Below are 27751 nucleotides of genomic sequence, written 5' to 3' on the forward strand. Positions count from 1 at the left end.
CTTCTTCAACTTATCTTCGACTTCCTCTTCTGCTGCCTCTTCCCTTCCTTTCCCAAGGTTGAGGAGGTCCCGGGAACCAGACAGACCTCAGTCGGCCAAAGGAGAGGAAGGCTGCTTCTTCCTCCTTGATGTCCTTGGACGTCTAGGGACTGCCTCCTTCTGAGGAGGAAGTGGGTCTCTCGTTGGCTCTTTCCGACCTTCAGGTTTGGGAACCAAGTTGCATATCCCTGGGTTTTGTGTTTCGGGAGCTGCTGCTGGCTCTTCCCGCGTCACAGACCTCGGTTTGCGCTCCCATTTCAAGTCCTAGAAGTCTGCGTCTAAGACTGGTTCTGTGACTGGCTTTTTTCGATTTCTTAGGAAACCAAAATCAGCCACTCCCGATTTTTGGGAGTTCCTTAGGTCATTCGAATTCTATGAATCATGAGCGCTCTCCTGGTGAGAGGCACAGGACCAAAGAAAGTGCCGAGACACCCAGGTCCCTTGGTGCCGAGATGCCCAGGTGTCTCGATACTGCCCGCCAGCTGCTTTGGTTGCTTGGCTGGGTTTCATCCTTGTGTCTTGAACCTTAGGGTTTGAGCATGCAGGATAGCAGACACAGAATTCCCCTTTAAACCCTCATCTTGAGGGGCCTTGGCCTCGAAGGAGTTTAGAGTTTGGGAAATTAGCACTAGCTCACGGCAGACGAGTTCCACCCTGTCCACTTCTGATTGTGTTTGAGCAATTGGCTCAGCTCAGCTTGGCTCACTCGCCCCTCCTAGCCACTGGTTGCATTTGCAAGACTGGCTTGACTTGGCTCGGCTCGCCCAGCTTGCCTTCCAGTCCACTTCTTGCCACCCAGTCTGGATCGCATTCGCGTGATCATCTTGGTTCAGCGGAGCGCGGCTCGGCTCAGCCCGGCCCCGCTCGGTTTTTCTGAATTGGGTTCTCAGCACTGTTCGAATGAACTTTCTGCTCTTCCCAGGAAAGCGCTTTGCCACAGCACAAGCGCTCTTCTTCCCCCATGTGGCAGTACTCCTTTGGCTGATTATCACCCACGGTCCGCCTCTCCTGCTGGTCTTATTGGCAGGACGGGTAAGGGCACTCTTTCTCCTCACCTGTTCTCTTTTCCTCTTGGTTGTTCCAAGAGGTGCGAGATGGACAGAGAAAGCTCCAACGAATATGTCTTTCTTCGGAGTTCGGCTGCCTGGTGTGCTTTTGGTGTTGGTCCCCCGATTGTCTCATAACACAACCAGGTAGCTGAGGAGGGTTTCTTGGGATCTGTCAAGGTCTCCCTCCAAAGAGAGAGGTACAGGAGTTTCATGCTTCAGAAGCAGCAAGGGTCTTTCTCTTCAAATTGCAATCGCCCTCGTTTCTAGGAGAACTTCACGCTGATTCGTCAGCGCAAATCCCCGGGACAGGATCGCAGCTCCCCCAATGAATAATCTTCATCACTCGCAACCCTTGCAGTTTCCGAAGGGGCTGAGAGGTTCGTGAGCCGCCACAGTCCTTACTTGCGAGAGCATTCTTGACCAGATGAATACTTTTCTTCAGACAAGGAGTTCATTCAGGTCGAGACACCAAACTCCTCCCCTGCCTCGACAGAGTACGAATTCTTCTTGCCTCGGAGGGTCTTGCTGACTGCAGATTGTTCTGACTCTGCTTCATCCTTGCCATGAAGGGTATTCTCTTCTGTAACAAGAGGTGGCGATCTTGTAGGACACCGCCTGGTTTCCTCCAGGCAGTCTCCTGATGGATCCATAATCCTTCACTTTTAGGCTTTCTCTCCTTGGATACGACCATTCCTGGAAAGAACCTGCCTTCTGGAGACTGGTCCTGTCCGGGGGTGGGTCTTTCTATACCAGACGGCAATCTGTGGGCAATTCTGGTGCTAAGAAGGACTTTGTCCTAATTCTGATCTCTGGTTTCATAAGTCCTGAGTTGGCTCGACCCTTAGGAACGAACTTTTACTTGGTTCTGCCTTTCTCTTTCAGAGATTTGCCAGATACCATGGTAATCAAGGTTCGCACCAGGGCACTGCCTTGTCCTTTGGACAATGGCCAAGACCTTTGGGTCTTAGTCACCTTGGCTCGACCTCAAGTTCAAGCCAGCCCCTTTCAACTCCTAAGAAGTCCCAGGCTTCGGAAGAAGATCGTGGGACACATAGCCCTCTTCTTCCCTTCTAGGAAAGTGCGCATAACTGTGTCTCTTTCCACCCTCTTTTCCATACGGGAGGAGGGAAGAAGGGAAGAGAGAAAGAAGTGTTGACCAGGCAGAAGTTCTCCTACTGCAGATGCCTGGATGGAATGATACTTATCGAGTCTCTGGACCTGGCAACGACATTGCTGAGACCTGGGAATGGATTCCTTCAGGAGAAGTATCTATTTCCCTTGGGTCTCGGCAATTCTTTTCATCAAACTTCCATCCCGCTTCCTCTCCTGTTCTCCCAGCTAGAAGTAATCGTCTTGGTATCCTGTCATCTTGCAGAAGCTTCCCCATGGTGGAGAATGAATGAGGTCTGCTTCCAGTCCTCAATCCTTCTTTCCTCTTCAAAGTATGAGGAAAGATTAGGCTAATGCTTGGTTGAAGGAACCTTCGAATATGCTTGCATATTCTCCTCAATCGTGTGTCTACTTCCAAATTCACTGATCGAGGAACAGGTGCACACCTAAAAGACTTTGTCTTGAAGGTGTATGACCGAGACAATTAATACTTCTCATCAACATCCTGAACTCATGGCAGCCTCTTGGCCTTCTGAGAATTCAGAATGAGTTTTTCGACAGGAAAAGATATCATAACTGGAATTGGGTTTATATCTGAAGCTAAATAGTGGGAACTGTGGTAGGACCATCAGCTGCTCGATAATGTTCGGACCTGAGAGATATCAGACAGAACTATTCTTTAGGCCAGACCACGGATTCCAGGGGGATCCGGTTCTGGGGATAGAACTCTCGGCATTCTATCCAGTTTCCCATAACATCATTAGAGTGGGGATGATAGTATTCTCGTAATACCTTCGGTGCTAGCAAGCAGGTTTGGCTTACACTTGGGCCACTATAATCGTGTTGTGTCATCCCCTGTAGGGTAAGGTAGGGACGCACCTACACCTGGGAGTCAGTTCTCACTTGTGCCTTTGCTAGAAGAATAATCCCCATGAAAGGCTGATGTCTTTTTTAGGCTTTCAGGTTTATTATTATTTTTTTTATTACCCTTCTCAAATCTTTATGTCTAGCATTTATAAGGATTTAAGTACCCCTGGACCCTCTGATGGTGCTGTTCTGGCACAGATGACGACCTCTGCACCCACCTTGGAGATTGACATTTCTCTAAATGTTGATGACTTCTCCAAAAATAAATTGACAAAAAGCAGTAATAACAAATATCCTGATCCCCTCCTGACTTCCCTCCCCTAGACCCTCTAGCCATGCTTCATTGATGACGACCTCAAGCAAGGACATGGACTTCTCTAAGAAATCTTCATCCAAAATTAAATCCTCAACACAACCAGGTTGTGTGAAAAATTTGAGAATGCTCCATATTGAAGACTTACCAGTCTGTTGTGATTATGAAATGATCTCGACAGCTTTGAAATCATTTGGAATTGTTGTAGAAATCAGGATGAACTTCATTGATATTGAATCTAAAAGGGAAGCATGGGTTACCTTTAGTAGCCATGATGAGGCTCTAAAGGCTAGTAGTATGATAAGTGCCATACAAATAGGTCAAGCTACAGTACGAGGAGCCTTAACCGACAAAGTTCCCAAAGACATGGAGGTTTATGTGCGATCTAAATGGGCTCAGGATAAACCAGAGAGAAACTAGAATGTAGAAATAAGGACTCCTAAACCTCCTATGTGGGTGGTAGCTTCGGCCAAGGAGGAACATTACAACTACTATAAATTTTGCAGGTTTCTTCGGAAAAAGGTGGGAGGAATAAAGAGCGGTGATATTTCTCGTTTGGCAAGAACACCGTTCTTATTCATGACAAATCCACAACCCAAACATATATGCTGACCTTGTTGGACATAAAAATGATGAAATGATTACGAAGATCAAAACCCCATTAAGCTTCAGTTATGGGAGAGGAGAACTATTTGATAAAGACCTTTATGACATGGCAGAAGAAGAAATTTTAGAAATGAGTCCCACTTCAGTTCAGGGAGTGAAAAAGCCAGCTATTGCCAACATGACCATTTTAACCTTTGTAGACTCTGAAGTACTTTCTCATGTCTTATTTGAAAATGAAAGGGTACGAGTACACCCTTTCCAGCAAAGACCAATGCAGTACTATCATTGTTTTAAGTTTGGCCACCCAGCAAAAAAACTGCGTAAATGCTACAATTTGTATAAATTGCTCCGGTGTCCATCATGATGATGAATGTAATAGAAAAGCAAAATTTTTAATTGTCAACTGGAACATAAATCCAATAACAAAATTGTGAAATTTACATATCTGAACTGTCTGCACTAAATAAAGCCAATGCAGAGCATATAAGTATTGGTTTTGCAAAAAGACAATTAGGACAGCAACCTATGAGCTATGCTGAAGTTCTGAAGCCACAACCCCTATCTACCACTAGGGATGCAGTGGCAGCACCCTCTAATGTAGCAGGTGCATGACCCCTGTGGTAGTGGTCTAGCCATCTGCGTCAGGTGCTCAGCCTGTTGACGCTAGAGCACTAGCCTCCAAGGAGGATAAGATGTCACTTAACCCAACCACCGTGGAATTGTCTTGGGCAGAGTCCCTGCCTGATTTAATGGAGACTGAGGAGCAAAAGCACCAAAAGAGGAGACGTTCCCCTCATCCTCTCCTCCACGGAGTACTAAGCTCGATGCAAGAACCCCAGCCTGAATTTAAACAAACTGACAAGAAAGAGAAACAAAATGACACTAGTAAATCAACAGATAATAAACCAAATCTGTCAAGACCAGTCCTCTCCAAATCATCTCTTGATAATACTCATAAACAAAAGAGAGTAAATGAGAAGGCACCATTCAAAGGGCCTTCCACGAAGCCCAAAAAATAGTTTTCACGTCAATAATGCAATGGAACTGTAGAGGTCTTAGGGTTCGAAGTGAAGAGCTGAAGGTATTGCTCCATGACAAAAGCCCAGGTATTATGTGTCTCCAGGAAACTGACCTTGGAAGCACATAATATAATCCTGGGTTAAATTACACCACATATAATTCTCCACCACCAATCGGAGATAGGACTAAGGGAGGTGCCGCAATTATTACTCATAAGTCATTGCAACACTCTGTGCTATCAATTAATACTCATCTCCAAGCTGTAGCAGTAACTTTCATTTTAGACAAGGAAATTACAGTTTGCTCCATCTATCTTCCTCCTGATTTGGATTTCACTTATAATGATATTCATTTACTGATCAATCAGTTCCTACTCCTTTCCTCGTCCTTGGTGATTTTAATGCTCACAGCCCCATATGAGGTGGGAACACGACAGATGCCAAGGGTAGGATGCTGGAGGGTATTATGGATGATCATAATATCACTATACTAAATAATGGAGGCATGACTTACGATAACATCTACTCCAATACGTATTTGGCTATCGATCTGAGCTTTTGCTCATCTAGTGTTCACACTGATTATGAATAATCAGTAAATGAATATTCAAATGGGAGTAACCACTTCCCAATTCATATAAAAACAATTAAAAATCAGCCCTCCGAGTCACCTCCCAAATGGAAGGTAGATGAAGCAAACTGGAAGAAATTTGGTGTCTGTTCTCATGGACAAGAATGTAACATCATTTCCATCCATCTCAGGGTCATATTATTACTTCAATGACACCACCATCGAGAGTGCAATTGCCTCTATTCCAACAACGAAAGGGAAGCCCTCTAGATCAGCAGTTCCTTGGTGGAACAAAACCTGCAGTAGTATGAGAAAGATCAGTAGAAAATGCTACAAAAAGTATAAGAGGAGTGGAATTGCCCAAGCCAAAGTTATTTACCAACGTGCTGTGGCCAACTAAAATAAATATTTTAAAAGAACAAAAGAGAGTCATGGATGTACTACATTAATGGCATTAGCTCAAAAACACCATCCAAAATGATTTGGAAGAAAATTAAAACACTAAATGGCAAGTTTGTCCCTGAACCTCTGCCTACCCTTAAGATAAATGGTGACCTAATCACCCAACCAAAGAGGGTCGCAGAAAAATTAGGAGAACATTTCTCGAGAATATCGAGTAGTGAGAACTACTCTCTAGAATTCCAAGACATTAGAAATGCCCAGATTTCTCTTGATTTAAGTAAAAATAATTGTGAATCATATAATGCAAAATTTACACTGCAGGAACTAAAAGATGCCTTGCAGAATACCAAACCATCAGCCCCTGGTGAAGTTAAAATACTTTATGAAATGCTGAAACATCTCCCAGAAAAGTCGAAGAAATTTCTTTTAGATATAATAAATGAAATCTGGGAAATTGGTATTATTCCTAAGAGCTGGAAATTATCATTAATCCTCCCTATGAAGAAACCAAACAAGGATCCTGCTTTACCCAGCAGCTACAGACCAATAGCTCTCACCAACACCAGACTTGTATGACACTTAGAAACAAGCAAATTGCTTTCTACATTCCAGTTTGGCTCTAGGAAAAGTAGATCTACTCTAGATCCCATGCTCAGGCTCTCAAATCAGATACAACAAGGTTTTGCAAAACAGAGCCAAACAATAGGAGTTTTCTTTGATTTGGAAAAGGCACATGACACGACATGGTGTTATGGTATTATAAAAAAGTTGTATAAGATTGGCACTAAAGGAAAAATTATCAACTTTATAAATTCGTTTTTATAAGAAAGATATATAAAGGTAAGAGTTGGGAATCATGCACCACGGCCTTTCTTACAAGACGAAGGAGTTCCTCAGGGTAGTGTCCTTAGTGACACTCTCTTTGCTATTGTCATTAATGGAGTATTAGAAAAGATATCATCACCAGTAAAATGGTCTTTATTTGTAGATGATTTGGCTCTGTATTTCGCAGGATATGATGCAGTTCATGCAAAGAGTCATCTATAAAGTAAGCAAGTGGGCTAATGAGCAAGGGTTTCAATTTTCCAAATCTAAAACTGTTGCTGTTCGGTTCTGCAGACGCCGAACTAAGGAAACCATTCCAACTCTTACCTTAAATGGAATTATTTTACCTTACTCTACTCAAGTAAAATTGTTAAGAATGGTCTTTGATGAAAAGCTCACTTGGAATAATCCTACTGACCAGTTAAAAGTGAAAGTGAAAAGATCACTAAATATTTTAAAACTAGTAGGGGTGCTGATAAGAAATCATTGTTAAGGCTTGATAATGCAGTATGTTTATCCAAGTTAGACTATGGCTGCCAAGTATACTCATCTGCTTCAGAGACTAAACTTAAGGAATTGGACGCTGTGCATAATATGGGGCTAAGGATCTGCACTGGAGCTTTTAGAACCTCACCCATTGAAAGTATTTATGTAGACTCCCATCAGCTACCACTGAACTTAAGGAGGCATGAGCTAGGTCTGAGACACACTGTGCGGCTGAAAAGCTCGAAGGAGAATCCTTCTTTTGAGATCTTAAAAGTGTGACAAGTCTTTTTGGACCTAGATCTTCAGTACTACTTCAAATCAGACAGCTGGGTGAACTGGAGGATGAAAGTATAAAAACAAAGAAGATCCTTCAAGTCAAACATCCTGCTATCCCTCCATGGTTGATTCCAGCAATAGATGTCTGTATTAAAGAGACAAAGAAGAAAGATCGTCCTGAAGAAGATGTCAAAAACAAGTTTTTGGAGCATGATGAGAAGCATATAAATGACAGGGAAATCTATACTGACGGATCAAAATCGGAAGATGGAGTAGGATGTGCAGTGGTGTGTGAGGGGGAATTATGTATAAAAAAGTTATCAGACTCCTCATCCATATTCACTGCTGAAGCAACAGTCATAGTTGATGCTTTAAATCTTGCATCTGATAAGAAATTTAAATCCACAGTAATATGTATAGTGACTCAAGGAGTGTTTTAGAAGCTCTAAAGAAGTTTAACCCTACCCATCCCTTAACTCAAAAGGGTTTTTTTTATCTTTCTGTTCGCCACAAATCAGTAAAGTTTTGTTGGATTCCTGGGCACACTGGTCTAGAAGGGAATGAACTAACTGAAAGTAAAGCAAAGGATGCTGCAAGATGTGATTTCTTAACTAATAAGGTGCCACAATTGGATATGCGTCCAGTTGTCAGACGATACACTTGTAAAAATGGCAGCAGAGATGGACTTCCCCATTTTATCCACAAATAGGAAGTACAGAAACATTAGAAAAAGTATCGATTTTTGGAGTTCGGGTTTTAATCGTAACAGAAGATTTGAGATCATCCTAACACGGCTTAGGATTGGCCATACCCACTTCACTCATAGCTATATTTTAGAGGGAGCCAGTGCCCCAGTTTGTGATCACTGTGATGGTCAGCTATCCATTGAGCACATGCTGGCGCACTGTCCTAAATTTAATTGCCTTAGGGCAAGACTATTTTAGAAATTTTAAATAATAACATTGAGGTAGATAATCTTGTGGGTTATCTAAAAGAATCTGGTTATTTTAATGAGATATGATCTTGGTATATTAATAAAGATTTTAGTCATATTTATTTTATATACTAAGTATATATTTTAAATATAAAAGTGTAATATATATTTATTTTTTGTTGGTTCTATCTAATATCATTCTTCATTTTTTAAGTTCATATTTTAACAATGAATTTTACTAGTATGTCATCATTCATATACTCATTATCAATCACATCATTAATTTATGTATTTCACCTTCATTATGGTGCTGAATAATCCTGATGGGTTCTGGCGCTTAGCCTTCAAGACCTGAATTTCATAATCAATCAACCAAGAGTTCTTGACCCAACCTCCTGTAGCAGCTACACAAGAAGCGGTTCTTCAGGCAGTACATCCCTGTGTGTTCAGAACTGGGAGACCTTACAGCTTTCCTTGCAAGCATAGGCTTTCTCGCCGAAGGGCAACGGATATAGCTGGATATCTCTTGAAGTCCTCTGCAACACTGTCCCAGGGACTGGATCCTTCTTCGCTGGTTGGTGTTGTTAACGGAAATTCTTCTCCGGTCAGAGTCGATCTTCAAGTCTGGACTTCCTTGTCTTCTCCGCTGAGTGTAGCTTCTCTCCGTTTCATATGTGTAAAACGTAGGCCCTTGCAACCTAGTCTTCTATCTGAAGTAGCCTTTTTCTCCTCTGTCGAGATTTAGCTACGGATGAGAAGCTTCTTCAGTCTTGCTGTCCCAGGGAACTGTTCCCTGGGTGGCATGTGACTCTCGTTTAGGGTTCTTGTCCCGTGCTCTGCACATGCTCTTATGGGAGTCGTCGGACAGAGATGTGCCCTCTTAGGACCATCTCTCATCTCGCTCTGGCCTTGGCATAGAAGATGGAAGAACAGGTGAAGGGGACCAATACCTCGACTCCTTCTCGGATGTCACAAGTTGACTCCGAATCCATCGGCATCTATGTCGGGTTCAAGTCCTTGTTCCCATCCTCCTTGGACTTTGTATCGATGATCCAGATCAATCATTACCTTGTCCTATTAGGGAGCTGTGGTACTTTCCGAAAAGGCTCGACATTCCTAACTTGGATGTCGTCGACGTTTTCGCTAGTACTATCTCTCCCAAGGAAGAAGTGTCTAAGGACACATCTTTCTCCTGGCTTCATGAAGCGATCGAAGGAGGTACTCGGCAGCTGGCGACAATGATACTGGTACTTTCCACCCAAGAGCTCATGAAGTCAATGGCTTGGTCCATCCCTCGCATTCAGGAAGTTTCTGTCAGTCTGGAAGCAAGATGTGGTCTCACAGACCACACTCTTGTCTCTTCCTGTGGTCTTGCCCACAGGCCCTTGGAACCTTTTTTTCCTTGGTCCTGTGGTGGCTGCTCAACAAGTTGTGTTTTCTTACCCGGCTCCTTCAAGAGGACTAGTAGCATCTCGCCTAAGGTATTGGTTCTGGAAGTGAGAAGGATTCCGAGAGTGATTGGCCTCTCCTCCTTCCTCGTCCTCCTACTTCTTCGGAATGAGAATAGGACTCGAAACGATACTTGCTGGACCTGGCGTCTGATGCAGTAAGACCACACATCCAGCACCCGTTCTATTTTTCTTCTAGAATCATAGAAGCAATTCCGCTCCTTCCTCTAGCAAGGGGAGGAAGAACATTGGCAAAAAGGGAAACCCTACCTCGGGTTTTCCTTACTGCCTCCGACTCTTAGATTCTTCCCAGACTATTTCATATAAATTGTTTCCTCACTCATGCAAAAGGTCCAGTATCTGACATTTGACCTTGCAGTTCCTATACTCTGATCAATATGTCAGAGGCACAGTACTCCTCGCTCTTTCGACAAGGGGAGTACGCCAGGTGTGCAGAACTCCAGTCTGTCCAAGAGACTCACTCAGATTCCTCCCTCCAACCAGTGAGTCTTCCTAATGTATATCGTGTTGGAACAAATCACAGTTTTTAAAAGTAAATTGTATTTTTCCTAACTATACAAACCTGAGGTCCTTTACATTGCATTTTATGCCCGCCTCATGCCACCCCTCAATCTGAACCTGGGCAAACTGGAATGTTTACATCCAGGCAGGTGGGTATTCCCTGCTTACCTGGTGGTAGTTACTGCCTAACCACCTTGCTCAAGAGTTTAACGGCCATGTCCAGCTTCACCGTAAGTAATTCCTAATGTAAAGGACCTCAGGTTTGTATAATTAGGAAAAATACAATTTACTTTTAAAAACTGTGATTTAATATATACTTACCAAGTAATTACGGATTGTAGCGCTCCCTCCTCCCCTCTCATGGACACAGTGCACAAGCAGAATGAGGTTTTCTGCCAAGTCGTTTTCAGTACTCCCATTGGTGGGCGGGGCTTGTCACCTACACTAAACTATCGAGGCACTACCGCGATTTCTTAAATAAAGGCTACCGCACGAGTTAGAACTATAGTTATGTAATTACTTGGTAAGTATATATAAAACTTAATTTTATCATGAAAATAACATGTTTTTTTTTTCAGTCACTATGAGGGTAAATATCTAAGTTAAATGATGCAACTACAAATGTAGCCTACAGTTCGGTGAAATATGTAATACAGCAAAAACTAGTAAATTGTTTGAGGAATAAGAGAAGAGAAAACTGAAACATACGAAAAATATGTTTTTCTGAAATAACAAAGAAATGCAAGTTATTGCACATCCACTTAAACCATGTACATTAGCTAATGTGCTACCTCCACCACTGCTCTATACTGATGCACTCGAGTACAATTGGCTTATAAGAATTTACTTCTGTTGAGTTTTTCAATGAATGGGAAAATTTTAAGGGACGGACTAAATATATATCAAGCACACCCCCAGACCGGGCAAACTATATGGTTGGCCAATTTAAGAAAAAAACACATCAATGGAAAGAGGAAGATATGCAAATGCACATGTGTAAGAAAAAAATTCTAAAATTGTTCCCTACCTTCCACAGGAAATTGAAGGTGACTATTTGCAACCCTGTGTGGGGCCTATTTTACGAGACACTTGTAAAAATATGCTAATTTTACCAAGTTGTACAATTTTTTTCTAATAATTATTTTATTTTATTATGTAAAATTATAATTACAGCTCACACAATATCATAACAGGTAAGAACTAAAATCATTAACAAGTTCTGGGTATATTTGTTGTTAAATATTTACAAGACAAGATTCACTGAGATGCAGTAACTTTTTGTAAGGTTGCATGTTTTTTCTAGTATTTCTTCGCAAAATAACAATTATGATTGACATACTATCGTAAAAGATAGGAACTAAAACCAAAGCAATCCCTGGGTATATTTATGGACAAATAAGTAAAATGACATCATGGGACAGAGAGGGGCAATGTCATTCTATTATCAAGTCTCAAGGTATAGGCTACTGATCGCCCTGTGACCCTGTCCTGTGCTGAGCTACAACTGTTGCCATGATTCATTTGTAGACTACTGAAGTGCTATGAACATCTTTCCAGCTAAATACATCCAAATCGTATGACGTGTAATATTAATAGCCTACTCATGTGAGTTAGCCTGCACATCACTCAAAACCTGTTATGAGATACTCATATGATGATGCCTGTCCATTAAGGGTTAATTCTTACTCTAATCATTTTACTTTTGGTGATTTTTTAATGCAATCTAGGTAACCTACCAAGTCAACAAGGAAACCTAAATAAAGCTTTTGTAAACAAATAACAAATTAATCTCAGAAAGCCTGCACTACAGTCAAATAACACTACCAAGGTCTGTTTCTCACTCTGGCACCTGCTCTTATCCTGAGAACAGCAATAATAACTATATACCTGAGGAAGTCGATATCGTTGGTGTGTTCCATGTAGAGGTGAAACATGGGTATGAGGTATGGTGGCTGACTGCGACGAGTGTAGTACCTTCGGCCTCCGTTAGGGACCATGCCATATGTCTCCACCATCTGGAGGAAGTTTTGAAGCATCCCTCTCACTGTCTTATCCATTCCAGAGAGAAGGAGACCATCAATCGTCCAATATGAATCCCAATAATAAAACTCCCTAAAAAGTGGAGACAAAAGTGACCTTCAGAATGATTAAAGAGTAAATTTTTGAATGGAGAAACAATAGGCCTATATAGCCAACAAATAACTGAGTTTGCACATCTTCCAGCAGAAAAACAAATATAACTAGTTTACATTTAGTTTCTAGTTTTAATCCACTCACACACACACACACTATTATATGCATCCTACCACATAAATATAGTTTCTCAGTATATGTTGTATGTAGCCTTGTATGTTTGCTAGAAGCGTGTGCTTGAATCCACTCGTGATGCTGACAGAATGTCTGCTGGTCTTTCCTCTATAAGCATTTACATCACACCTCGAGTCATCTGTGAAGCTAAGTGGCATACAAAGCCATATCGTGGTGGCAGCGTCGAGCTCATTCATCGGGAATGAAACAGGAGAGGCTGTGATGTCGTCGGGAGCACTTAAGCACAATTCTCAGTAAGAAAACTGAGGGGATCCAGAACAGGTGCAAAACCGACAGAACAAAGTGACGAGGGGACTAAGAAGGTAACCCTAACTTATGAGTGAGTACCCGTAATTAGAAGACAGATCAACAATTTTTGTCAAAAGGGGTTAGACCTGTTACCATCACACATGATCGGAACAGTGAATAAATGGGTCATGAGGCTTGAGATATCCACATTGATGCAAAAAGAAAGTGAACCTGTAGACGATTTTGTGTGTCAACTACAAAACGAAGGCTAATTTATGCAAGTTTGCAGACTACACTACATGTGACCAACAGATTACTTTTCAGCTGATTAAAGGCATAAAATGGCCAGAAGAAAGAAAAAACTATATCAAGAAAGGGAATGATTTGAGGCTAGACGAGGCTGTAAAGTATGTGCAAAGTTTTCAAGCTACTTTGCAAAACACAAATAGTTTTGCAAGTGATTGTACAGCGCTAGTTAGTGCTGTTAAAGCAGCTAACTCGGTAAAAGTTTGTTCCCGGTCCGAACTCCAATTCTGCATGACAAAACATGTTTTTTTTACTGTTTTCTTGCTGTTTTCAATAGTCCCATTCAAGATTTTGGTAATTCTGAGTATTAGCTCCGCGCCTGTTTTTACGTTGGAAACTGGTTTTTTCTACACTTTTAGGGCTAGTGATACTGGCGGTGCATTTGTTTGTTGTCGGCCAAATGCAATGTCCCTTCACCGTGTTTAGTACTGGCCCAGTGGGGGCGGTACCCATACGTGTAAAGTTATTGCACTTGCCAGATGGGATATGAACCGTTCGAAACAGATGTACCCTTGCCCTGTTGTGTGAAGATCGCGCATGGAAACCCGTTGTTGGATGGACGTCAGGGGTTAATTACAGGTTAATTGCATTCATGTGACAAAAATTGAAGGTAAATCCAAAATTAGCAACCAAAAAACTGTAGAAAAAATCAAGTTAGAAGGAAATCGCCACTGCAGAGGTACTACTTAGATCTGGAAATCATTCGTTGTCAAGTTTCCAAACCTCTCGCATCTCAAGTACTGACAGTGTAAGAAAAGTACAGAAAATGAATGGATTCTGGCTGAAATCTAGAATGGAATAATTGAAAATCCCAAGAAAACATTGAAAAAATATGTTGCCATGCACAGATCAAAGTAGGCTAACACGTAGGCTCACGACACTTGCAGAACATCCAATAGCTGGTAAAATTTTACAAGTTCCCAATAAAAAATCACACCACGTAACCGAGGGTTGTTGACTGGTTGCAATTTTGCTGTGTTAGCTATGGGGTGCAGGTATTGTCTTACCTTTTAAGTCGTAATTTGATGAGCTCTTTTCAAAACTATTGGACGGGTCGACATCGTTCTCGGCTAGCACTGTGCTGGGCCCTCGTTCGATTCTCCGGCTGGCCAATGAAGAATTAGAGGAATTTATTTCTGGTGACAGAAATTCATTTCTCTCTGTAATGTGGTTCGGATTCCACAATAAGCTGTAGGTCCTGTTGCTAGGTAACCAATTGGTTCTTAGCCACGTAAAATAAGTCTAATCCTTCGGGCCAGCCCTAGGAGAGCTGTTAATCAGCTCAGTGGTCTGGTTAAACTAAGGTATTGTAAGAGCCCCACAGACGATCATGCATGCATGCCAATCATATGAATGCAATCGCAATCATCCTGCTGAGCCCACAAACGACCCTAAAGATTGTGCATGCACCAGTTAATCTTTTTCAGTCAGCATAAGAACATTAAGAGGATGAACAAGCTTAAAGCTTGCTTAGCCATTATTATTGCTTTAGAGAGTGATAACACAAAGAAAAACATAGGAGGAGGATGTGGATAAAAGATTGGTTTAAAAACGGTCTTCATTTGCACACGATAACCTTTTACAAGAACTTAGCATATCAGCACCTGCAGACTATGAAAATTATCTGTCGGATGGATCATTTAACATTTCTAGATCTCCTTCAGAGAGTGGAACCACTAATCAAGAAAGAAAATACCATTATGAGAGATTCCATCCCTGCAAGTAACAGACTCTCAAGCACTTTGCGCTTTCTTGCTACAGGCCAGTCATATGAGGAATTGAAATTCGTCACTGCAATATCGCCTCAAAGCCTTGGACTTATAATCATGGAGACATGTGAAGCTCTCATATCTGTATTGAAAGATTATATCAAGGTAAGTGTATGCTTGAATAATGGTACAAATGCAATGTAAAAAATTTATTCCATCCTTAAACCATTGACAAAAGTATCCCAACACCAAAAAATGCAAATAAATGTTGAATCAAACATTGTATTGTGGATCATTGAAAAGATCATCAATCGTTGAATATACTGGCAGAGCATTTCGCTGTTCATGAGTGTATTTAGAATCCGTCGATTGCAATCTTGTCGGTTTTGAATGGCTTTCAGCACTATTTATTCTGAAATGAGTTTGCTCGTAAATTTCCCAATCTCCCTTCGTATAATATGTCATTAATTGCCTTTTGGCAAATATTTGTTGATCTTCACTAAGTTTATTAAAATCATTGGCCCAGGTTTTTGCCAAATGATATGAAGGGTCATCCTTATTCTGAAGTTGCTCAAAAGCTATCTCTAGAAGCTCATGTTTCCTTTTCTCCGATATATTTTGCCTCATTTTTTTTTCTGGCTTCTGAACTTGCCTCACGAGAGGGACCTCTGGATGTACTCGGTACCTAAATAAAAGGAAATAATGAAAAACTAATAATCGTTTTTGCTGAAGGATATGAACATATTCATTACTCGAGTATGGTTTTTCTTTTCTTTTAAAATTTTAGCTAATGAGAATTAAATGAAGATTTTTAATATATATTTTATAGTGTTTCTTAGTGTTTACCTAGATTACACAATTGAAGAGATAAAATGTACTTCCATTTCAATAACCAATAGCAAATTACTATGCTTTGTCATAAGAGGAAAAAAAGAGGTAACTTAATCTACTACCAATTGTTATAAGTCTAATCATTTTCATGCATATGGGGCAATTTTTATTGTATGTTATATTCTGACAATTTTGCTTTTTTCCTTTCAACAGATGCCAACTACGGAAGACGAGTGGAAAGCTGTGGCAAACTCATTTGCTGAAAATGGGGCTTTCCTCATTGCCTGGGCGCCATAGATGGAAAGCATATTGTAATAAGAAAAACCAGCTGGATCAGGATCTTATTATTATAATTACAAAAGTCTTTTTAGCATTGTTTTAATGGCTCTTGTCAATGCAGATTGCGAGTTCCTTATGGTTGATGTTGGGGCAAATGGTAGAGTGTCGGATGGAGGTTTTTTATGAACAGCAAATTTGGTCACAAGCTGAAAGAACAAAAGTTACGTATACCTATGGCTGAACCTTTGCCTGTTTCCAGTGAAATATTGCCATACGTTATAGTAGCTGACGATGCTTTCCCACTAATGGTTAATCTAATGAAACCATATCCTCAAAGGAATTTGACAAAGGAACAAGAAATCTACAATTATTGGCTATCTCGATCACGTAGGGTTGTTGAAAATGCCTTTGGAATACTAGCTTCACGATTCAGAGTTTTTATCTGCTGTAAATCTATGCCCAAGTAAGGTATCTAAAATTACTTTGACATGCTGTTACCTACACAACTATCTGAAAAAACGGAATGTCGAAGCGTATTTGCAAGGTCCTTTTGAATTAGAGGATAAAAATACCAGACATTCGTCTGAAAATTTAGGTTAGAGAATGGCCAACTCATTCCATTAGAATGTATAGATGGAAATGATGCACCAATATGGGACCAAAACCGTAAGAGATAAGTTTAAATGCTATTTTCAGTAATAAGCCCAAAACGTTGATAACACTGGTAACATGTTTTCTTGTGATTTGACCACCACTATCATAATATTGATTCAATATTTATGCAACAGAATAGTTATTGATTTTATTATGACTAGTCAAAATCCGTATATCTTTTAATTCTCATGTGGTATGCAACTTTGCTGCCAATGCAATTAAAAGGATTATTCAAAAGGCACTTCTAATAATTTCTTCGATTATAGGGACACAACTGAAATAAAACTGCATTGTATAGTACTTTTTATTTTCCTATCTTACAAACAATTATAATAATGGAATATGCAAATTTACACATCCAAAAACGGGTCTTCAGGCGAGGATTCTCGTGCAATATCATCATCCGAAATGGTTGACAATCCGGATTCCTGGCATTTCTGGTCGTAGAGAAATCCAAGTTCGTCGAAATACCATAGCGATGGCAGATATATGTCATCTGTACCAGCCCCAGACTTTTCACTCTTCAACACTTTTCTCAGTTCCCTCCTGTAATTTGATCTAAAAGTATTAATTTTTCTCACTACCAAGCTTCTGTTCGCTTTTGGCTCTATTTCTTTCATCTTTTCTACCAATTTAGCGTAACCATCTGCCTTTTGCTTGTCTGTTCTTATAACAATCACCTGAAGGAGTTCTGATTTTCCAAAGTGCCGGCAAATCTCGATAAAGGGCTAAAAATCGGACCAAAACTCCTGATGCTCGGATCTACCTGCCATGACGACTTGAAATGACTGAGCAAAACTGTCATGCTAAACCATAGACAGCCAGTCAAGCATGCGCACTCGTAGACTGACGGTAAGCATGCGCAATCGGCATGCGCATTCCATCAGTCACTGCCACAAACGACGGTTGAGCATATACAACCACCTTGTTTGCGCATGCATGCATGATCGTCTGTCCAGGGCCCTGTAACCAGAAGACATCCCACCGTCTCTTCCAAACACGTGTGTGTTCATCAATCTCATCCATCGGAGTGAACGGGGGCGACAAAACAAGAGCTGACAGAACGTGACCTGGACAAGAGCATCTCATTTTCTTTCACTGACGGAACACCTCAGCACTTCAACGACTGAATGACAATACTTCCAAGTCTGTTTCTTCCTGGGCCATTGTTGTCGTTGTTTTAAGGTCAGGGCCATTGATTCCCACATCAATCAAGGCCCTTCAGGAGTTCAAGCATTCTAATACAGGAGATTCATCCCGGTGTTGCCAACCAATGGCCCCTGACGGAGGCCCTGAAGGGACGCCAAACTGTATGTATGGACCAGAACAGGACCGACCTTCCAACGTCATCCTCGCCATTTCTTTGGCACACCATGACCCCAGTTATGCTGACAACAGACGCCATTGTATTCATTAATCTGTCTTGAATCTAATGCACGGCACACCCCACCCCTGGCCTTCTTCAGTAAGAATTTCCCACCGAGGCACGATTTCCATTGATGTAAGTTATAACACTTCCTCCTTTATTATGCCTTCATCCTCAGACCATCTGGTCCACGCCTTGTCTGGGGACGACAAACAAGGCAGATGTCTGGCAGCATTACCGGAGTTTTCTCCTGTTCTGTCCGTGTAGATCCCCGCTAGAGCAACTTAGCAGACGCCCTCTCAGGATTGAGGTCAACTAATCCAGCTCGGGATCGAAGGACCTGTGAACAGGCTGTCGACCCAGAGACACCCGCCAATAAACCAGTTAACACCCCCTGGTGTGGAGGGACGTCACTTCAAAATTCAGGTCTCACCCTTCTCTAACACCAGCAAAATTGCCGTTACAGTTTAATCCCGGCCTCCCGGCGTTACGTTTTGAGAGATCCACTCTCCCACCCTAATAAAACTAACGCGCCCTGGAGGAAAAATTCATTCTTTCAAGATCCGAAGGACGCCAGGACCTGGGCCAAAGTCCTCCACTGCCAGAGATAGGCCACAAGAATCAGGGTTTTTGATCTTTGGAGAGAAACCTACGGTACACATCCATGTCGACATCGTCGGCCCCCTACCACCTTCAGGACCTGGTCTCCTAAAGTCGTCGACGGCATGGAACAGGTGGCCAGAGTAACAGAACGCCGATGGAAGAACTTCTACAGCATGCGCAAAAACGACCAGCTGGATCAGCCGGTTGTCCCGAAAATCCACTTGATGCACTGATACTGTCGGAGCTGTAAATCCTGGGCACCAAACACCATTACAACATCTTACAACCATGGTGGAAAGGTTTCACCGTTCACTGAAGGCCTCCCTTACAGCAAGGTGTTAAGAAAATTGGAAAACATTTTGCCGCATATCAGTCGTCGGTCAGGACCCCCACGGGCAACGGAAAATTATTATGCCGAGAAAGTCTAAAACGCTTGACCGTGCCGGAGAACTGGTCGAAATAAGATCACCAATGAAAACTACGGAGATTGCCCGGCAAATTTATAAAAAAGTAGTCTATCCTTCCAAGCAAGGACCCCAGTCTTTCCCAGCCTTGATCTTGCAGGAGGTCTTCGTCAATAATTTCAAATTCCCCCTAACAGAATGCCCACGCCCTTCAAAGTGACGTTCGAAGGCCAATCGCATCAAAATCCATGGGAGGGAAGATTGGGTCTCCATAGACCGGTTGAAACCAGCCTTTCTGCCCGAACGCTGATCCAGAAGGTGGAGCTCAATGGGCCACCCAGGCGCCCCTTATCGGTGATTTTGAAACTTAGGAAAACGTCCTCCCAAGCACTCGTTTAAATATTTTGGTTTTGGTATTGTGATAAATATTAGTTTGTGAGTTTTCACTGTATTTCCAGGGAATATTTTTCCGCCTTTTTTAATGATTCGAAAACGTCTTGATAAAAAATCCCCTGAAACTAAGTTCTCCTCCGTTCCGACTGGAAACGAACAGCCTTAACCTTGAACTGCCAAGGTCGCATGTCAATCATCGGAAGTGTTCTGCTGTTGATTTATGTAAAAACAAAATGGTGTCGGCATTAATAACAAAATTATTATTTATTGTAACATTTGTCTGAAAATATTCCATTTTTAGATTTAGTTTCTTAAGGTTGTATATTTGCTCCATCTGCCTAATTTTGACCCAGGTCAAATCTGGCTTTTTCTACACTGGGCCTTTATGGCAGATATGGCTGCAGTCCTGGAAAGTTGTATATGTTTTTTTGTTAATAAAATGGAATTTCCCTTGTTCCTGTTATCTTATTTTGGCCAACCTTACAGGGAGGGCGCCGGTACCCATACGTTAACAAGTTCCAAACAGACATACCCGTGCTCTGTCTTATGAAGATCGCGTATGGAAACCCCTGTTGGATGGACTTCAGAGCTTAATTACAGGTTAATTACATTCGTGCCACAAAAATTGAAAGTAAATCCATAATTATCAACCAAAACACTGTAGGAAAAGTCAAGTTAGAAGGAAATCACCGCCACAGAGATACTACTTAGATCTACTGTATGCAGATCCAAAAGAAAGTGCCAGTGTGTTATAGGTCGAAATCTCGTGATAAGGTTAGGTCTTAATCGAGAGAAAGAAAAACGAAAGGAAAGTTATTGAAAAACGAGTAAAATAATATTAAAGCTACCAGTGATGACGAACTTGACTGTGGGGAAATTGTGATATCTAGGCCTGATAATGAATGTAGTGTTGAAGATGCCATTATGGTCAAATTAAATGCTAGGCCAAAGAGTGTTTATCAAAAAGTTAGGCTAATAGTGAAAGCAGATACAGGTGCGAAAGGTAATATTTTACCTTTAAGATGCCTAAAACAAATAGTATCATGTAGCCTAACAGAAAAGTTAGGAATTGTCAGTGTTGCCAAGAGTAGACATATTTCGATATTGTCAGTTGATGAGTTTTTTGCAGGTGAGAGGCAGTTCATTATGGCAAAGTTAGATTGCAGACCTAGTGATGTTTCCCAGCCTGTGAGGCTTACAGTGAAAGCCAACACTGGTGTGAATGGTAGTATATTACCCTTAGGCGTTTGAACAGATGTATGTTGGTGAAGAAAATCCATGTAGTAGGCTACAAGGCGGTTCTGTTAAGCTTACAGAAATAAATGAAACTTGTATTGAACATTATGACCATATTGACATTCCTGTTAAATCTGTTGTCTCTGAGTGGGTTTCTGCTAGATTTTGTGTGTGTGATGCTGAAGGACCCCTTATTTTTTCCTGTAATTTGACAGAAAAATTAGGACTCATTAAAGTGTCTAAGAGTGAATAAATTCCTGTTGTGAATAATTGTACTTTTGGGGCCAGTAATAGGGTGGTTAAAGAAGAGTTGTGCAATAAAGGCACAGATGAGATGCCTAATGGTGTAGATAGGTGCATAGGGGGATGAAAAGGATCTGAACAAAATGTATCCAGTGTTTTGAGGATATAGGTAATTTTCTACAAAAATACATCATCGAATTAAAGCATGATGCCATACCTGTTGTAAGTCCTACTCAGAAGGAAGAAATTTGCAAAAGGCTAGAGGGAATGGAAAAACTGGGTATAATAACTAAATGCTCAGACACTGTTTTCATGTGACTGATTTAATTCCATAGCATTTTCTCGAAAGGCTTCAGGTGAGTTAAGGGTATGTTTAGAGCCTAGGAATCTGAATAAGGCTATCAAATGCTCTTACCATAAGAATCCTACTCTTGAGGAAATAAGTCTGAAATTTGCTGGTGCAACAGTGTTTTCAAAATTAGATGCAAAAATGGATGTTGGAGTATTTCTCTTGATGATGCGAGCAGTCAGTTGTACGCTTTTAATGGTCCTGCTGGAAAATTCAGGCTTTGTAAGTTATTCCAAAAGTATATGGATGATATACTGGGACGAGTAGGTAAGGGGATTATTGGAATAGCAGATGAAGTTGTCGTATATGGTAAGACAGGAGCTGGCCACAACCAGACACTACATGGCTTATGAAAGCAGCCAAAGAACATGGCTTGGTGTTTAGGTATGAAAAGTGCCATATTTTGAGAGATTCTATTGAATTTTATGGACTTGTATGATATTTGTAACCTTCCAGCACCAAAGAATAAGTGAGAACTGCAAAGATTTTTAGGTCTTATCCAGTATTTAGGCCCTCATATTCCTCATTTATCTGATAAGACTTACGTTTTGAGACAGTTGCTTAGGCAGGATGTAGAATGGGAATGGGGAAATAAGCATCAGAAGGCATTTGAAATGATAAAAGAGGTGATGAGAGACATAACTTTGGTTTATTTTGATCATGATATGCTTGTAAAGATTGAAGTTAATGCCTCTGTAATAGGCCCACTAGTTCAGTTTGGAAGCCCATTGCCTTTGCATCCAAAGCATTGGCCCATATTGAGTCTCGCTATGCAAATATGGAGTGAGAGCTCCTAGCTGATGTTTTTGGTTTAGAGAAGTTCCATACTTGTGTGTCTGGTAAGTCATTAGTTGTGTATAGTGATCATAAGCCACTGGAGAGTATTATTTTGAAGCAACTGAGTACTGCTCCCCCATGGTAACAGAGAATGTTACTCTGTATTCAGCCCCATGATGTAAGTACAGTATAAGATATCAGCCTTGGAAAGATATGATTTATGCTGATTATTTATCCTTTGTGCAGCCATCACCAGGCCATGATGTAAAACTAGAACAAGCAATTCATATGGTTCAAATATCTGCTGGTCAGATACAGAAACTGTGTTGTGCCAGCCAACAAGATAATGTATTGTCAGTACTAAGACAACAAACTGTTAATGGGTGGCCAGCTCAGTCAAAACTAGTACCACAAGGTTATTCGGCCTTATTGGTCAATGAAAGACTACTTGTCTGTAGAAGATGGTTTGGTATACAGTGGTCATAGGTCAGTAATCAATGATGTATATAGGAAAGAATACTAGAGAAGAATGCATGTGGGTCACCAGGGAGTAATAAAGTCACAGCTTAGGGCAAAAGATTATATCTATTGGCCAAATATGATGGCTGATATAGAAACCACTGTGAGAGATTGCCATATCTGCTTGCAAACTGCCAAAAGTACCAGGAAAGAACCTATGATTTCACATGATGTTCCATCCCAGCCTTGGGGAATATTTTTTAGTGATTTATTTGAATTAGATGGTCATAGTCACGCTTTGCTTGTAGATCATTAAAGTAAAATTGATATTGTTCGAGGTTTAAGGATAACCACTTATACTGAAGTTATAAAGTTTTTCAAAGATATCTTTTCAGTTTGTGGAGCGCCAAAATGATTGTAAGTGACAACGATACTCAACGATACTTCAGTGGATTTCAGAAATTTTGCTATGAACTGGGATTTTGAACACATTACCAGCAGCCCCTGCTACCCCCAGAGTACTGTAATGGCTTTGCTGAATGAGTGTTAGGGGTGATAAAATCTGTCCTTAAAAAGGCAAAACAGTCAGATAATGATCCTCAGATGGCTCTACTATGCTTATGTAGTACTCCAGTAGACAGCAGAACCCTCAGTCCTGCTGAGCTTTTTTACAGTAGGAAGATTCGTTCTAATTTGCCAAGTAAATCTGGTTGGAATCTTTCTAAAATGGAAGATCACGAATCCTTGTTGAATAAAAGCGAAGTTGTTGCAAGGTATTATAAACAACATGTGGGTTCTGAACTACCAGAGTTGCTACCTGGTATGAAAGTGTTAGTAGAACAACCAAATGAGCAATTTTGGGTCCCAGGTACTATTAGGCAAAACTGTAATGAACCAAGAACATATGATGATGAAATGTGCAATGGTAATGTATTAAAAATGTGTAATGGTAATGTATTAAGGAGGAACAGAAGGTTTTTGAAGGAATTAAGCCCTAGTGCCAGTAAAAAAATTTGAGTTTGGAGAAAATAATGTTGACCCCACTAATGTACTGCACCCTCTTATTGAAACAAAGAGGGTCAATGAAGGCATTGTCAGCTAAACTGGAAATGAAGTGTCTTTCAGAGATAAAGATGACCTCACTTATTTTTGTAGTATATACCTGTTGAAAATGCATTTAGTGTTAGGAGGTCTACCAGAAATGTTAAGAAACCCTCCAGCCTAATACAGCAATGTTAAATACCAATTGCTCCGACATGATATAGGCTACAGACAGTCTGTCCTTTACATTAGGAATTACTTTCAGCAGAGCTGGAAACGGCTGTTGAACTTTCGAACAAGGTGGTTAGGCAGTTAACTACTGTCCGGGAGGCGGGAGTACTGCCTGCCCAGGTGTAAACACTCCAATTTGCTTTCGGCCGTCATGTGTTGCAGACATGTTTCTCGCTCTCTGCCGTGACTGCTGTTGAGCTGTTTTCCCGGTGAGATCTTTCTTGTTTTGATTAATTATGAATGTTGATAAACCCTATAAGCCCTCCTTTCCCCATCGTGTATGTCCTGGGGTGGGCACCTTTGACAGGGAACTCTGTGCAGTGTACCGGGCAGTACGCCACTTCAAGTTCCTCCTGGGGGGTACGCCCTTCACAATTTGGATGGACCACCAGCCGCTGGTCCACGCCTTCACAAAGCAGGGGGATGCATGGTCCTTCAGGCAGCAGCGGCACCTCGCAGCCATCGCGGAGTTCACCTGCACCATCAGATACCTCCCCAGCAGGAAGAACCCTGTAGCAGACGCCCTCTGGAGGATCGAACTCAACGCAGTGCAGCTCGGGATTGACTACGAGGACCTCGCCCGGGAGCAGGCCACCGACTCAGAGGTTCCAGCTTACCGCACCACCATCACGTCGCTCAAGTGGAAGGACGTGCCCCTCGCCCCTGGGGGGCCAACACTGCTGAGCAACGTAAGCACCGGCCACCCCCACCCGCTGGTACCCACCTCCTGCCGCTGTCTGGTTTTCGACATCATCCACGGGCTGTCCCACCCCTCCGGCAGGATGACGGTCAAGCTGTTGGCAGAGAAGTTTGTCTGGCACAGCATATGGAAGGATGCAACGACCTGGGCGAGGCAGTGCATCCGGTGCCAGACCAGCAGAGTAGGGCACCACACCGAGTCGGGGGTGGGCGACTTCCCCCAGCCAGGAATGTGTTCTGGACACATCCATGTTGACGTGGTAGGCCCCTTTCCCCCATCAGGCGGGGTCAGGTATCTTTTGACAGTCATCAACTGCTCCACCAGGTGGCCCGAAGCGACGTCCATGGAAGAAGCACCGCCAGTGCGTGCACTGAGGCCCTCCTCTCCAGCTGGATCAGCCGGTTCGGTGTCCCGGACCATATAACAACAGACAGGGGCCCAGCCTTCCTGTCCAAGCTGTCGACCGCCCTGGCACGCCTGCTGAGGACCACTCACCACAGCACCATTGCCTACAACCCCGCAGCCAACGGATTGGTGGAAAGGTTCCACAGGTCCCTGAAGGCGTCCCTCATGGCCCGCTGCACCACCGAGAATTGGAAGTACCAGCTGCCCTGGGTCCTCCTTGGGCTGAGGACTACCCCCAGAGCCAACGGCAACCCGTCCGCAGCAGAAAAAGTCTACAGGGAGTCTCTCGTAGTCCCCGGGCAAACTCATCATGGGGGATCGCCACAACCTGACAACCCAGAGGCTCTGTGACACGGTCGGAAAGTTCTCCCCCTGCCAGCAGACGTATACCGACAGGACAATCCCCTTCATGCTTCCCGGTCTGTCCACCACCACGCACGTCTTTGTCAGGAAAGACGCCGTCCACCCACCCTTAACCAGGCCCTACAGGGGACCCTTCCTCATCCTGGAGAGAAACAAAAAGGCATTCCGGCTGGCCATCCATGGGAAGAACAACTGGGTGTCGATAGACCGTCTCAAGCCCGCACTGTTGGAGGAGGACATCAGCGACACCCCTCAACGCCCTCCACAGGAGACGTCGCCCCCGCAGCCCACCCCGCCCACAAGAAAGTCGCGTGGCCACCCCCATAAGGCCCCGGACCCAGGCAGCGCTGCAGCCAACTCCCCCCACATGCAACGCACCCCCCAGCTGACATCGCGGAGCCACAGCCCTCTCCAACGCCCCAGCAGATACCTGCTTTAATCAGACGTTGCCTACGTCTTGGGGGGAGGGAGTATTGTAAAGTCCCTGCTCGACGGGATTTCTTTAGTGAACTTCCTGTTTTCTACGGTGCCTTTTCTCCTGACCTTAGGTCACAATACCTAGCCATGTCTTATTTATGTAAATATGCATTTATTACTTTCTCATTTGTGCCCTTTTGTATTGTACGTGTGTCAGAGCATTGTTGTGTCTAAATCTGTTAATTTTATTTGTCACGTTACCTGTATTTTCCTGTCCTGTTTCACATTGAGAACAATTGACTTCGGGTCACCTGTATGTCCTTGTATGTCTTTGTACTGACGTCCGCACGCTGCTTCATAAGCGGCCTGCTCCCTTAATAAACTAGCAGTCAATGTCTACCTGCTCTCTCTTTTGCACCCTCTCACACTCTTACTTGGTTACAGAAACATAGGTTTAGGGCCTTTCTGCTTTAACGGATCATAGACCTACTGTATACTAGACTATATACCACTAGATTATGCAGGATGTTGTGTATGCAACATAGTTACTTTTTACCTTTGTAAACTCGTGTTGCATAACTTGAATAAAAGCTTTACATGTCTTTGGGATTATATGCCCCAAGGAACGACTTGTGGCACCGAAGTGTGTCCAGCAACCTCTTGTACAGTGATATTGGTTGTCTTGTACAAGTGTGCTTTTTATTTCTAGAAGCGGGGAGACCATATATAATAATTCCAGGTCGGTCTGCTCGTCCATTCTCGGATAATGAAACCAGTCACCAGGGTGAAGTTTCAATTCATTAATCCAGGTTTTCCTTTTCGCTGGGGTTTTCCAATTTCTGCTGCAAGAGCGCAGTCTATAGTGTCATCACTGAGCGGAGCTGACACAGCCTCATCTACCAGGTTTCGGCAAACTAAAGTGAATCCAAATGTCTATCTACAGGTACCACGAACACCGGAGTTAGAACAGAACCTGATCTGCCGGCCGTATGGTCTGTGGGGCCCTTAAGATAAGCAACTCAGAGATGTGCAGCAAGAAACAGAGAAAATGTGTCCACATTATTAATTGGATGAGGCAATAAGGTTTTACAAGAGCACTAACAATACAAAAGAAAGGTTCTGGTATATGTCCGTTATCAGTCAAAATTTAATCAACGACATGAGCTGTTCTAAAGAAAGTGTGTCCAGCAGACAGATCCCAAATAACCACGATAAGGGTTAAATCATCGGTTTGTCGACTTTCGATTCATCACAGGATCAGCAAACTGATAACAGTTTAGAATCCTCAAAATATCGTCATTCCCACCTTCACTCATGTAAGAAAGCCTTTTTCACCCTCTTCCTTCCACAAATACGAGTGCTCATGCCTGAACCCACATAATATTTGTCAAAGTCAGTGGTGCTTAGTTGAAATATACCTCGTTACTTGGCGTTTCATCGATATAATTGAAAAACTTAGTCATTTATACTGGAGCAACGATGTTCTCTATTTGGTAGCACAATTCTGCAGTCTAGTTGAGAGTAAGCTGTGATGCACTTCTTGATACTCGAAAAGTAACTACTCAGTTGTATAAAAATTTAAGATACCAAAGCATGAAGAAAGAGCTACCTCGAATTTCATTGCTGCTACAATAAAAATGGTCCCCGTTCTGGCCGTGACAATAATGCAATAACTTTACTTCCCTAAACACGCTACCATACGTTTTTGTTTGAAAACTTGTTACTAGGAAGCTAAAATGGGATATAACTTACCATCAGGAATGGGATACTGTACTTTCATTACGGAAATTTGCACACACAGATACAGATCTGAGCCATCTTCAAACACTAAAGGATGGTCCTGCGGAGTTCCTCAAAACCATTGTGGAAATTCCTTCCATGAGATTATTGGACTGTTCTGTTCTTCCCCAAATATTTCATGTACAACATTTAGTGTTTTTATCACATAACTATTATACATTT

The 27751-nt window shown here is 42.2% G+C and overlaps 1 protein-coding gene across 1 annotated transcript in view; it reads right to left on the bottom strand.

Moving 5' to 3' along the window:
* The window catches only part of LOC136827173 (uncharacterized), a 369000-nt gene that overhangs the window by 119242 nt on the left and 222007 nt on the right, over positions 1–27751 (bottom strand). The window contains exon 6 of the mRNA XM_067084944.1: positions 12292–12579. Coding sequence (XP_066941045.1) covers positions 12292–12579 — 288 coding nt within the window. The remainder of the gene's footprint in view (positions 1–12291; positions 12580–27751) is intronic.

Source organism: Macrobrachium rosenbergii, chromosome 41, assembly GCF_040412425.1.
Source record: "Macrobrachium rosenbergii isolate ZJJX-2024 chromosome 41, ASM4041242v1, whole genome shotgun sequence".
NCBI lineage: Eukaryota > Metazoa > Arthropoda > Malacostraca > Decapoda > Palaemonidae > Macrobrachium > Macrobrachium rosenbergii.